The sequence below is a fragment of the Ambystoma mexicanum genome, chromosome 6p (genome assembly GCF_040938575.1).
Source record: "Ambystoma mexicanum isolate Mex_15411 chromosome 6p, UKY_AmexF1_1, whole genome shotgun sequence".
Lineage (NCBI taxonomy): Eukaryota > Metazoa > Chordata > Amphibia > Caudata > Ambystomatidae > Ambystoma > Ambystoma mexicanum.
The window spans coordinates 293,681,257-293,695,225 of record NC_090935.1 but is presented as its reverse complement, the minus strand read 5'-3'; the positions used below and the strand labels follow the sequence as shown (position 1 = coordinate 293,695,225).

Genomic DNA, 13,969 nt, shown 5'->3' with positions numbered 1-13,969 from the left:
TATCTCTTGGTGATAAGTGACAATACGTGGCAAATAATCACAGTTGGTGGGTGATGTGGAAATAGGGTTTGGGGCTGGGTGGAATGAGGGTGCACGTACCTCAGTATCGCAGGGAAGATGGCAGCCTCCGGCTTTTGAGGAGGCTCAGTGTTTTTTTTCCATGTGGTAAAACCCCCACACAATATTAATAAAGGTAGTGGATGTAGGAATTTTAAATATATCTCATTTGAATTTCACGCACAAGTTATTTTTATAATAAAATGTACAGTTTAAAATGTAGGTTCATTTTAATATTCTGATAAACGAGGCCTATGACAATATTTAACGACAGAAACAAATCGGTATATTCTCCAAAGAGGCTGAGGGTTCTAGATGCTTACTGCAGAAGATACCAGAACCGTATAACCTTTTCCTCTGATGGTTTTTGTCTAATGCAGGGTTTATACTTCTGGGGTGTAACTACCCCGGAGAGTGGTGCATGGTTTAAGTTACTAGGTAGGCTCAAACCGGACACATGTTTTTTCGCCACGGTTCATTTATACGTTTGCATTTTCAATGTGCAGATGTTGCCGCGTTCGTTCTCATTCATTTTTTTTAAACCCCACCTGATCTATCCCACCCCCAAACTCTCAATCTCCTACCCAAACACACAACACATTTTGTTTTTTAAAAATAAGTTACTCACTGTATGGGCGTCCCTCGCTAGGGACAGGAAACCAAACCTTTTTCACCAGAAGAAATTGTCTTCTCCATTACATTTAAATGCGCGCATGGGGCATGGCCGTGGGAGCATGCGCTCCCCTGACTCTGCCCACTGGTGATTGATATTTTATTTCTATCACACTCGTACACAAGTGTTTCAGAGCGCAACAAGGCAAGGGAGGGGAACAGGGGAGAACAAAACAGCGATCTTACTAGGCCCAGTGACAATGAGAACGCGCAAGTGCATGGGAGAGGGGGAGGGGAAAAGTGCATGGAAGGGGGGAGAGGTGGAAAGTGCGAAGCAGAGGAGAAACAGATAAATAACAATAAATAAATAATAAAGGCAACAAACAGTGGTGATGCAGCCAGCAATTTGCAAGTGCTAGGTTTAAGGCAGCAGACAGGGTAGGTCTGATAAGTGCAGGAAGAAAAAGGGGGGGCTGTATGGGTACAGATACAGACCCCAGTGCAAGGGGTGGCCCGGAGGCAGTGCGGGAGGGTGGCAGGATGAGAAGGTACCTGGGCCCAAAAGACAGAGGGTGGCCAGGTGCACAGTGCCAAGAGAGAACAGATCAGCAGGGGAGAGGGGGAGCGAAGGCAGTAGAAAAGAGGAAGGTCTTGAGGTGCTTCCGGAACCGGAGATGGTTCTCCTCAAGTTTTAGAGTGGCAGGGAGGCTGTTCCAGAGGGAGGCCCCAGCTGAAGACAGATCTACTCCCAGCTCGTTTCTTAGAAAAATGACTGGCCCTGAGTGAGTTTCCACTCCTGGGGTGGCACTCCTCAGTCACCTTTGACGCGTAGACAATAATAAGATTGCCTAATGACACAGGTTTTATTACGGGGGAGGATGGTGGGACAGATGGAGGAAGGGGGACTAAGGACTAGGAGTATGTTAGTCACAACGGTGAGTAACCTATAATTGCTCCTACATCCGTCCCCTTTCCTCCATACTGGATGAGAGATTACAACTGAATGCATCCCCAGGAAGGAGAGTTGCCTCTCTTAAGAACACAAGTTTTTCAAAATTGCAAGGCCCAATACTGCGTCCGACCCGACGCTGACATCCAAGCAGCAGTGTTTGCAAAAGCCGGAGGAGGGAGCCCATGTAGTCTCCTTGCTGATAGTCTGCCATGGGACGTGTCTTTGGAAAGTTCTGATGGTGTGGGCGTGCATGTTTGCTGGTAAAGGATTGTGCTGCCTTTCATACGCCTCCGTTATGGCCATAACCATCCACCTTGCTATAGAAGCCTTGGATGCTTGACAGCCTGGTTTTGATCCTCCAAATGTGATGAACAAGGCATCCGATTTACAGAAGCTCTTAGTCCTGTACAGATAAAGTCTTAGAGCACGCCTGACACCCAGACAGTGCAACATCTTCTGAGCCTCATCCTTTGGGTCTGCAAAGAATGTTGGGAGAACTATCTCCTCATTTTGGTGAAAGGAGTAAACGACTTTAGGAAGAAAGGCTGGATGCATTCGAAGCACCGCCCTGTCACAGTGAAATGTTGTATAGGGCCCTGAAGTCACCAGGGTCTGAATTTTGCTGATACTGCGTACCAATGAAAGGCCCACCAGCAGTGCTGTCTTAATGGTAACCAGCCTGCTGTCCGCGGACACCATGGGCTAAAATGGATCGTGCGCCAAGGCGCTGCGCATCACATTAAGGTCCCAGACTGGATGTGGATGTTTTACAGGTGGATATAACCTGGTTAGACCCACCAGGTGTCTCTTAACCACTGGATTGGAGGATGAAAAGCTATCGTCACCAGAGTGCTTGTAGGCCCCTATGACGGCCAGATATGTTCGGCATGTGTCAACCTGCACACCTCAATGAGCCAGATGTGCTGAGAACGATAGAACATCGTCCAACGAGCATGTTAGAGGATCAATTGTCTTTGTTTCTGCCCAGAACCTGGTCCACTTGCTCCAGTATTGACTCCTGGTAGAATCACTTCAAGCCCCTTGTATGATAGCCAAGTTATCTTGCGACAGGTGCAGATGCTTCAGGGCAACCTGTTCAGGAACCAAGCTGCGAGGGCTAACTTCTGCAGAGCAGGGTGAACCACTGTGCCCCCCTACTGCGAGAGTAAGTGGGCTGGGCCCAAGGGAGGTGTGCCGGGGGCTGATCCGACAGATGGAGGAGTTCCGGGAACCAGGGTCTTGAGGGCCACCATGGTGCTATCAGGATGAGCAGAAGGTTCCGAGACTCCCTGACCCTGCTGATGACCTTGTGAACCAGAGGAGTAGAGGGAAAATTGTTTGCATTCATGTTGTTCCAGGGAAATTGTAATGCGTCGCCCAAGAAGCCCCTGCTCTGCCCCAGCCACGAGGCAAACTGTGAGCATCTCCTGTTGGCACTGGTGGATAGAGGTCCACCTGAGAGTGACCCCACCTGCTGAAGATCCCCTGTAGGACTTATTCATTCAACTGCTACTCTTAATTATCCATCCCCAGCCTGCTGAGCCTGTCCGCCTCCAGGTCGGATTCCCCGGGCAGGTGGACCGCTGACAAGTGAATGTTGTTCAACAGTGCACAGAGAGGTGGGGACCTGGTACCGCCCTGATTGTTGATGTAATACATGCAGGTGTTGCTGATCATGGGGAGAAACGCCTTGAGAGCAAGCCAGATGGCCATCATCTCGAGACAGTTGATGTGCTCCAGCTGCTCCTGATGAGACCAGACTCCATGGACACTGTGGCTGTCCAGGGTAGCCATCCATCCCTCTAGGGACCAGTCCGTGGTAATGGCCATCGGTGCCAACGGCTGCCGGAATGGCCTGCCTACCAGATGATTGGTGTCGGTACCCCACTAGACTAGCTACTGGTGGAAATGCTGTGGTATGCTGACTGGCTCTACCTGAGAGCCCTTCTCCTGATTCTAGGAAATTGAGAAATGAAACTGCAGCCTCCTCATCTTGCGCCTTCTATGCGGCACAGCGAGGAAACATGCCGCTATAATTCCCAGCAGGTGTTGGTACCACCAGGCTGAGGTTACTGCTCTGCTGAGGAAATGACTTGTTGCCTTTTTGATTGATGTGATCTTGCCCGTTGAAGGAAAGATCCTCTCGGCCCCTGTATCCCTTATAAGACCAAGAAATGTCAGGGTCTGAGTGGGCAGGAGCTGTGACTTCTTGGGATTGATAGAAAATCCTAGATCGTATAGCGTATGCATGAGAAGGGATGCTGTGTGATGTACTGCCTCCGGGGACCCCGCCGTGACTAGCCAGTAATCAAGGTATGGGTAAATGTAGTGGCCCTGTGCCCTGAGCAGACCTGCCACCGCGTTCATAAGCCTTGTAAAGACCCTCGGGCCAAGTTGAGTCCAAAGGGTAGAAATTTGTATTGAAAGCGAAAACCCATGATCCTGAACCGCAGGAAGGACCGATGGGGGTCCCAAATCAGGACTTGTAGGTAAGCATCCTTCAGATCCAGGGAGCGCAGCCAGTCTCTCCCACACAAAGTCTCTGGAATGAAGGATGGGGTAACCATCTTGAACGTTTGGAGGGGAAGGGAAATGTAAGGTCTAACACAACTCTCAGGCCAGCCTGGTTCTTTTTCTGTATAGCGAATATCTGGGAATAGAAGCCTCTGCCTCGCTGTGAAGCTGGGACTTCCTCCCCCGCCTGGATCGCTACGAGTGAGCGGATTTCTGCCAACAGGGTTTCTCTCCCAATCTGCGGGAGCTGAGGGCAGGAGGGAGCTAACAGAGGAATTGGTAACCGGAAGCCTGTGGACACTACTGTGTGGATCCACAGGTCCGCAAACCTTGTCTGCCAGGAGTACACTTGTAGGGCAATCCTGCCCCCCACCGGAGACTCGTGGATCGGGATGCACCTGTCAAAATGTCTTGGCCTCTGAGGCTGGTGCTGAGGAGTGGGACTGGAAAAACCCTTTGTTAGCCGCTTTGTGCTGCTTGCGCCTGTGTTGGCTTGGGGACCTGTGAGGTTGCCTCAAGCGTCTTTCCTGGAAGTCCCTAAAGCCTCCAAAGGCCCGACCCTTGTGCGAGCGCTGCTGAGCCTGGCTGTATGTCTTGGGTGTTGATTTTGTTAAGATAGACAAGGATTTAGCTGTCTGGGAGCTATTCTTTTTCTTGTCTAGTTGCTCGTCTGTTGTCGAGTGGAACAAGTTGCCCCCCTCAAATGGTAGGTTGAGGATGCGTTCCTGCACCTCTGGGTTCAATTTTGTCGCCCTGAGCCAGGCCGGCCTACTCATGTCGGTGGCGATACATATGGCTCTGCATGTGGTGTCAATGTGGGCCACCATAGATTCCATTATAACCTGGGCCACAATTTTGGCCCCCGCCAACCCTGCCTTGAACCGTGCCTGGCTGTGGGCAGGAAGCTCTGGAAGGAAGTCTGCGATCCCCCGCCACAACTTTTGATAGACAGCGCCAACTTGGCATCAGCGTTGGCTTGACGTAGATGGAGCATGACATTTGAGTAGATCTTTCTTCCAAACGCCTCCAAAAGCTTTTCCTCCTTGCCCAGGAGTGAGGAAGCAAATGCAGCTGCGGTTTGGAATATAGCGATGCTGCTGCTATCACAGAGGAATGTGGCTGGGGGTGCGCCAACAATAAGAGGGAATCCCCCTCTGTCTGCCTGTTTTTGGCGTCCTGGAGCTTATTGGTAGGCTGGGTGGAGTGTGGCTTGACCAAACCCTTGTTGGCTAGGGAATCCACATCCTTCTGGACAAGGATGTCTGTTCTCGTGGGAGGGCGAAGTACTTCGGCCAGGACCTCTGCCTCGGGTTGCTCCGCCTGTGGCTGAGGGATGACTAAGTCCTCCGCCAGACCCGTCAGCCTATCATGGAATGCTTTAGCTGACGATGGTGTGTCCGAATCTTCCTCCTCATCCGTGTCCACCGCTGTGTACTGCAGATCCAGGGGTGCAGGAGGAGTGCTGGGCGGTGTCAGCTGTGGTATGCTGACTGGCAGTGCCGAAGACTGCAAAGGGGGCCATGCCAGGGGCAGAAATGCCATGATTGGAGTGGGCCTGGGAGCCAAGGGCTGAGCTGGACCCAAGGCTAGGACACTAGTGGGACCTTGGGGCTGTGCCGGGGGGAGCATGTCCCCGATTACATCCCTGAGGATGGTACCCATCTGTGATTATCTCATGAGGGTGAGGAACTTCTTGAAGATCCTATCCTCGCAACCAGGAGGGGTGCCTGATGGTGTAGAGGCACCTGAGGGCGTAGGGGCCAGGCACTGAGGCTGCGGTATCCTGGGCGGTCCCTGTCTCGACAAGTTGGGGGATGCGTACCTTCCCTGCGAGATGGAGGGATAGGACGTGGACCAGGTAACAGACGTTGTCCAATCCCATCTGGATGCGCGCTCCCCTGCTTGATCTCTGCGCAGGAAAGGCGCCAGGTGAGCTGCCATTTTGTCTGGCCTAGTGGCCATTTTGTCATGCTCCGTGCCACATTCCTGAGGCGCGGTGAGTGCTGAGCTGGGTCCAGTCTCTACCTGCACGCTGAATTGCGAAGGCTGGGACCTTCCTTACACCTCAGGTCGAGACCTGGGAGGCGGAGTGCAGGCGCCCATGGTGCCGGTAGTGGTGCGTATAGGCGCCCCTTCAGACATGGGTCCGGTAATAGGGCAAGGCCCCTCAGGTCGGAGCCTGGTAATAGAGCCCTACGGCTACTCATTGGTAGGACCAGTAGGATCTTGCAACCATTCGGCCCACGGGCCAGTAGCTGGATTAGCATCGACTTTCTTGCTGGTTTTAGGACCTGGGAGGTCCCTCCTGCTTGGGCACTTTCCAGGGAAGGAGTGGCCCTTACGGGGTGCAGAGGAGAAGAGAGCATCTACCTTGGGCCTGGTCTTCCTCCTCACGTATGCTTCGAGGTCCTCTGGAGGTGACCTTTCGGAGAGCTCTCTCCACCTGGCCAACCGATTCTTCAGGGCACGGGGGGTCAAGTTGTTTCATGCGGTACAGCCGTCCCAGCTGTGGTCTCGGCCAAGGCACTGGAGGCAGAGGTCGTAAGGGTCGGACGTATAGAAGTGACTCTCGCAGGCTGCACACCTGCTGAAACCCACCGTCGTCGACATGAGCCGTGGAGGAGCGCGGCATCAGAGGATGGAGCAGTACCTGACTATTGGAAAGAAAAAAAGAGAACGAGAATAACTTAATCCGGGGAAGAGCGCGTGGCACTACAAGGCCTGAGGCCTAACCCAGGAGCGCTGGTGAAAGCGGTCCAATCCTGTTGACGCAGAAAAGAGGACTGAAGGGTGCCGCCGGTGGGCAGAGTCAGGGGAGCACATGCTCCCAGGGCCGCATCCCCGCGGAAATCAAAATTTAAAAGGGAACACAATATTTCTGGTGAAAAGGTTCCGTTTCCTGTCCCTAGCGAGGGAAGCCCATACAGTATGAAGGAAAGGGATGAGACTTAGGTGTAAGTCAATTAAAACGACCATAGGAAAAACTGCACGTGGAAAGAGTAAATGTGTAAATTAGCTGAGGCAAAAACACAGCATACAGTTCAAACCCTGCCACAATGGAGAAAAAGCCATGGAGAAGGATGAATCCCAGATCTACCTGATGAAGTAGATGTTCTGGCTCCATATGAATGTGGATTTGCTCATGTTAACTGACAAGCCTATTCTGGCTGTTAGGTTCAGGAGTGTAGAGCTAGAGGAAAACTCATGTAAGGAAGATGCGTGAAGGAGCTGGTTGTCCACGTGTTCAGGTGGGCAGCCACAACTTACATGGTCAATACTGCTGCAGTAGCGCTAAGGCCACTAAGTAGTACACTTTATATTGCTAGTGGGACCATTGTAAGAAATCTCAGGTATTAGTGGGGTAGACAGATTGGGATATACAAGTAGTCATCATAAAGATCTATAGCGCAGAGCCAATACCCTTGTTCTTGTTTAAGAGTGGCAAGTAGCTGTGCTGAAGTGATCATCTTGAATTTTCCGATTGAAGATCCATCTTGATTGAACAGTGAGAGATCCAATGCATAAAGGCCTACACTGTACTTCTTTACCGCAGCAAAGAGGAGTAACATCCCTGTCTGAAGAACAATCCAGATTTATGACTTCCATAGCCATTAATTTCTCAAATTGTGGGGCAGTTCTAATGTCTAATGTAAGTTAAGAGTGGAGGTAGAGAAAGATAAGAATGGAGACAGTAGCCTCTTGACCACTACACAGAGTCCAAAGATACAGACGAATACTAGAAACCGTAGGAGTAGTAAAAATAATTGGATAGTGAATAATAAAAAGATTATGTGAGCGATAGACATAGAGAAAAGACTATTTAAAGAATGAAAAATAGTAAGAGGGCCATAGACTACATAGACAATTAGTACAGAATATTACTAAATAAGAAAATATAAACTTTGGACTAAAACTCACAACTACCTGCAATGCTTCTCTGAATATTAAAATACAAAAATTCCAATTAAAATGTTTATAACTACAAAGGAGAATAAGAGAACTAAAAACCCATTAAAAAAGGTTCCTGAGCAGGTGGTCCTGAACCGGATCACTAATGACCTTGCAGATAACAACCTTGGAGATCCAGGTCAATCTGGCTTCCGTAGTAAAGGCTCAAGCAAGACTGCACGCATGCATTTTTCCAACATTCTCTCTAACGCACACCACCCCAAACTCTTTTCCATACTCATCCGTTTGGACCTCTCTGAAACTTGAAACACTGTTGCTCACTCCTCTCTTGTCCGTTCCAGGACCTTGGGGTTCACAAATCTGCTCTCACCTGGGTGGATTCCTACCTGGAAGGTCTTTCCTTAAAAATGTCCTTGAACTCACAAACCGCTAACCCCACCACTCTACCTGTTGGTGTCCGAAGTGTTTCATCAGTCTGTGGACCTCTGCTCCTCACCATCTATACCTCTGCCATAAAATGACTTCTCTTCTTCCTTTGCTTTCAGTAACTCTTTGTTGATAACACACAAATCTTTTTTTCCTTTCCCTCTTATGCCCAGCTATCTTGGAATGGATTTCAAACTTGACTACTGCTCAAGCCCACTCCTGGGCCTCCCTCTCTACTCCTTCCTCCCTCTAGAAAAAGGCATCAACTTCGATACCCACCACCTCTACAACCTAACCAGAACCTCCCCCATGTCTAGTTATCAGCAACATGCTGGTTGGCTCCTCAGTACCTGTCTGAATGCATCACTGTTCATATTCACTATGTTTCTCCTCTGCACTCAACCTTACAGTACCATGCCCCTCTTTGTCTCCTCTCGCTTCCACTCTTTCTCCCGGTAAGAAATTCGACCACCTGCACGATGGGTGTGCACTCACCTAGGCTTTTTAGAAATTTTAAAGGTAATTCAATGATGGTAGATACACCTCTGCAAAATGCGTGCAACTAAACCACACACATTTTCCTATGCTCATCGCACAACATACACATAGACCCATGTACTCTGGGTGGACACAGCCTACAAGGCACTCCACTCGTCATATTTAGTTGGGATAAGACAGCCAGGAATACACCGTCATCTCAGAAGGGGGAGGGTAAAACCTTCCTCCTGCCATAATTAACTCACAAAGGATCCATGGATCCACCTTGTCCTTTTATTTAGCTCTGTAGATGGTGGCAGCAAGTAACATTATTAACATACTAATAGAGTGTACTTCAAAAAGGCCCACAAAGGGCCTGACTGCAGAGGCTAAAAAAGGAGACGGGAAACCCCAACAAACTTTTCAGACGCACTGTGTCAACCTGAAGCCAGTTCCCACCCTCAGTATCGCTTCGACAGTGAAATGTCCTGTCTGGACTGTGTGTATTAAGATCATCTCCCCAGGGAGCTCCCATTCAGAAGGAAAGAGTATGTGGATTAATGGTGCCAGAAAGTCTGGTTACGCCACAGCTTCAAGGGAGACCTGCCGCTTTAATCAGGAACCAGAAAGAGCTCCTTTGAGAGACCCTTTGATCCGCAACACACAAAAAGATGGGTGGGACGATCCATGGATGGGGTGATACATGATTTCACCCCATTTACCTATTCTGTTGCAAAGCACTCTGGTTATGACCTCAAGCATACAGGAGATTGCTGGTCGGGACCCAGGATTGGTTCATTAAGGTAGGCTTATCCTACACAAATCACTGTGGTCCATTTGGCTTTAAAAGAGGGCTCAGTCCCTCTTTTGGGCAGATCATCTGAAGACTTTGCAACGAGTAACAAGAAGAACTCATCATTGGACCCTGGCTGAAGGTACAGTCTGCCTTATATCTTCCACTAGTGAAGGAAGGTCAGGCCCTCCAAGAGGGAAGCAAGATCCCTCCCCTAAACATCTCAAAGGTAACAGAGGGAGATACTGAATCCAGCACAGCAGACCCTCCATCAGCTCCACAACCGGTACTCAGCCAGCACACAGCGAGCCCTGCTAGGCTCTGCAGCAAGCTTCCTAGGTGTGAAGTGCCAGAGAGTCTCTGAACCAAACCAAGGACAACGCCTGCCTGCAACACTCTCCACAGCTTTGGGCCATCCACTTTAAAGGACACCACGAGCCCAGTGAAGAAGCTAAGAGGAGTGCATCAACAAGCCTCTACTGATGTCTGCCTTAAAGGACATGTTCAAGCCAGTTGAGCCCCTCGAGGACTGTTATGCCGCAGTTGCTAAAGTCGTCCAAGGCGCCTCAACCAGTGCTTCAGAACCATTGACCAGCACTGAGACAACTATTCCTGACCCCGAGCCAACATCTAGGCCAGCCTGCAGCCGTCCATTCAGACTCACTCCTCGAACCGCCTGCCGCCTGGTACCCACAACTGCCTTGCCACAGAAGCTGCAATGCGCCCTGAAACCGGCTTTACACTGTTGAGCACCAAGAACTTCTACAAGCACAAGGTACATTGTGATTCTGTACCCCTGGTCCTTCTCTGGAGGCCCCCAGTGACATTTTACAACCCATTGCTCCCTTTGTGTTGAAACCAAGTATCCTTGAACTATTGTGATTAATTACTATACCACCTATCCTGCTGTCAGCATCCACAGTGAATCTCTATTCCTTCTTTGAAACTCTCTGCGTTCCTTTACAGGGTGGGTTGTTTTTTTGTAGTGTGCTGGAAGTGTCTGTTGTGATACTAATAAAGCAGGTATTTGTATACAACCTTCACTGGACAGTCCCTTTTATCATTGGGTAATAATTTTCTTTTTTCTGTGTTGCAACTAACCAACGATCCACGACCGTTCAGAGATAAGCCTGCCATTCCATCCACATTAACAAAATCGGACAAGGAGGTTTATAATTGACTTGTCTTTCCAATCTGTTTGGATCCCTTCTGGTGTACTAGCGATGTGGGGCTGATTGATGGTTTAGAAAACGATAGTCATCCGTGGACCACCGGTGCCCCGGAAGTCGATTCGTCACATTCCCTACTTGCCCTGCATCACTAAAACTCAGTGACCATCACAATCAAATCCAGCCCAAATGTGGAGCTCTTGGAAGCACAGCTTAATCTTCAGTTACTTACTAAAGAGGGAGAACCACCTTTCCTCTCCTCCACCCTCACTACCTGACCCCAGCACTCCCTCCAATGATGCTTCATAAAGTAATGTTATATATTTAAATAGTAATACACTTTGTTTGAATCACTTGTCTCCTTAGGTTAATGTTACCTTTGAAAATCACCTGTTTCTTATATATATTTTTTCTGTTTGTTTTGTCCCTGGTATGGTTCCCACTTTTGTTGCACCCTCATAAACTGGCCCATCACTTGTTCTCAACTTCGTGTTATAGTATAGGCACCCTTAGTGGGCATGCCTCTAAGGGTGCAATAACACATCGTTTCTGATTGAAATTGACATCCCAGTTCTTCAAATGAATACAAATCAGACAGGAATCATCTGGCACATTTTTTGTAAAAACAGAATTTCTCGTAAAAACATTTAAAACAAAAAGTCTTTAACAATTGACATTTCTCCATCACTTGTACAAAAGAAGAACAGTGGCTGGAGAAGAGTTGTGAGAAGTAGAATGGAGAGTACTTACAGGTATGTCTAGCCAGTGAATAATTTGACCCACCAGTTGTGAGCCCAAACCCTTCAGGTATTTGGCTGGAACTTCGTGGCCTGGTTAGCAATTTTGGTGGCTCGATTTCAGCACCAAACTCGGCTCCAATAACACCGAGCAAAACAATAGCAGTTGCTTGCTTGCGGCGCTCCTCGTACGAGGAGGATATTTTCTTCATTGGAGGGGGGCCACAAATGCAGCCTAGAAACAAAGAAAACAGCACATTACCAAATAATATTTTTCAGTAGGTACGCAAAACAACATATCTGCTCTTTTCTAGATTCTGCAAGACATCATTACCATGATTTTCCTTGAGCGAAGGAAAAGGTGCTCTTGTTTGATATAAACTGTACCTTCGTCAGCACCTTCTGCTGAGTGATGTAGATAGGCATGCCATTTCTGAACATACAACTGCATATCAGTCTGGACCGTTCATGCTATATGTGCCAAATAGGAAAGAAAATGTCCGACTTTATCAATGTTAAGGAGTGTGGGAAGGAGGGTGGGGGGAAATGCATTAAGGCGGCTGACAATCTGGTGTTCAACAAGTTCAGTCTTATCTGCACCATTTAACAATGTTAGGGGGCCAAGACCTATTTTTCTGTGATCTAATGCCACCCACCAACCGACAAACACAAGGAAAGCACTGCACGTTGCAAATAGTACACAAGAAAACCAGTGGTGTCACTAGAAATCTGTATTAAGGGGGCAAACCAGGTGGCACAAATACAATAAGGGGAGGCAGGCGGTGGCACATCAAATAATGGTCAAGTTATATTTTACCCAGCTGGTTTAAACAAAATGTGACATTAAGCATGTTCAGAATAGGTTTAAGACAAAGGTTTTGCATCAAGTTAATTTACATCCTAAAAAGTTAACTCATGTTCAACTGTTGCAAAAATGCCCTATGCGCTCAGCAAGAGACTGCATTCTTTTAACTGAAGCAGACCTCTCTCCCAGCACAACTTCAAATGATGTGTAGTTTGAGGTGGCATTAAGCAGAAGAGGCATCGCATCCAGCTCAGCTTTAAATAACAGCCAGTCAAAAAGGGTCAATTTAACAGAAGAGATATCCTCAGACCTCAGTTTCAAATGATAGTCAAGGAAAGTCTGTTTAACCAGTAAATAATAACATAAATGCACCGAGTACTGGGGGGAAAGGAGGCAACTGCTCCCTTGGTTATTTAGCAATGGTTGTAGGAAACTCAATTTGCACCCGTAGAATTGTTTATAGTATTCAGTTTCTGCATTTTTTAAATAATGGCTTACTATAGTGCATTTTACGGGACACGGACTGAAAAATTGGGTAAAAAGCCAGCCAGTTTACAATTGGTTTAGTAGAGTAACTCACGAAAAAATCCAAAAGATGCAATTCACCTACAGTGCACAGGAGCATTACCCCAACACATTTACATTATGCATTTGGCCACAATATATGCCCGTATAAAAATATTTTCATGCCACGCCCATGCATTACCATCCTGGCTGCACCAATATATGCCTGAATTCCCATAGAAGAGCATACTCATGTTTGCTTTGCGCAAAACGCTGGTAATGATACTATAAGAAAACATGTCCAGGCTTGTTCTGCCAATATATGGCAGTATCCCATGTAAGAGCATACTTAAAAAAGCCATGCCACAGCATGAAAACATGCCCAAACTTGCTGCACCAATATTCCAGTCCAGCCGTGCAATAACACTTTCCATGCCATATCTGCTTGCAGAGCCTCGCACACACACAATGTGATTATGTGTGCATGCAAGGTGCTGCGGGGGCCGAAGGCATCTATCATAGATGACCAGTACAAAAATACCATAGGTGCCCCCAGGGGCACAGCGCTTGGCACGGTGTAGCTTATTTTGGCCGGTGGAGAGAGTGGTTGTGACACTACCCCCACACACCAAAATCAGCTCCATAGCCCAGCACAAAAACGCACACCCACACATTCACACATTATTCACACACAGCATGCACTCGCTCATTCACACAAGCACCCACCATCATACACTCACTTATTACACACAGCACAAGCATACATGCATACATACACATATTTAAATGAACTCAACTTCTGCCCTTGTCCTGAAATTTCCTCCCAGCGCTCCAGCATGCATGAACAGGAACCTGGAAGCAAAGAGTGCCTTCCTGGTTCCTGCCCATGCACGCAAGAGGATGAAGGGTCCTGCTCCGTTTGTATGTGGGGAAGTGCAGGAACACCACCACAGACAAACAAACATGCAGTTTCCCAGGACGCATCCCAAATGGGCCATGCAAGGTTTGGGAAGC

The 13,969-nt window shown here is 48.3% G+C and overlaps 1 protein-coding gene across 4 annotated transcripts in view; it reads right to left on the bottom strand.

The window, feature by feature from the left end:
• WDR7 (WD repeat domain 7) overlaps positions 1–13,969 on the bottom strand; it is a 2,460,073-nt gene that overhangs the window by 759,460 nt on the left and 1,686,644 nt on the right. For all 4 annotated transcript variants that reach the window (XM_069627029.1, XM_069627030.1, XM_069627031.1 and 1 more), the window contains one exon: positions 11,660–11,881. In XM_069627029.1, the coding sequence (XP_069483130.1) occupies positions 11,660–11,881 (222 nt within the window). The remainder of the gene's footprint in view (positions 1–11,659; positions 11,882–13,969) is intronic.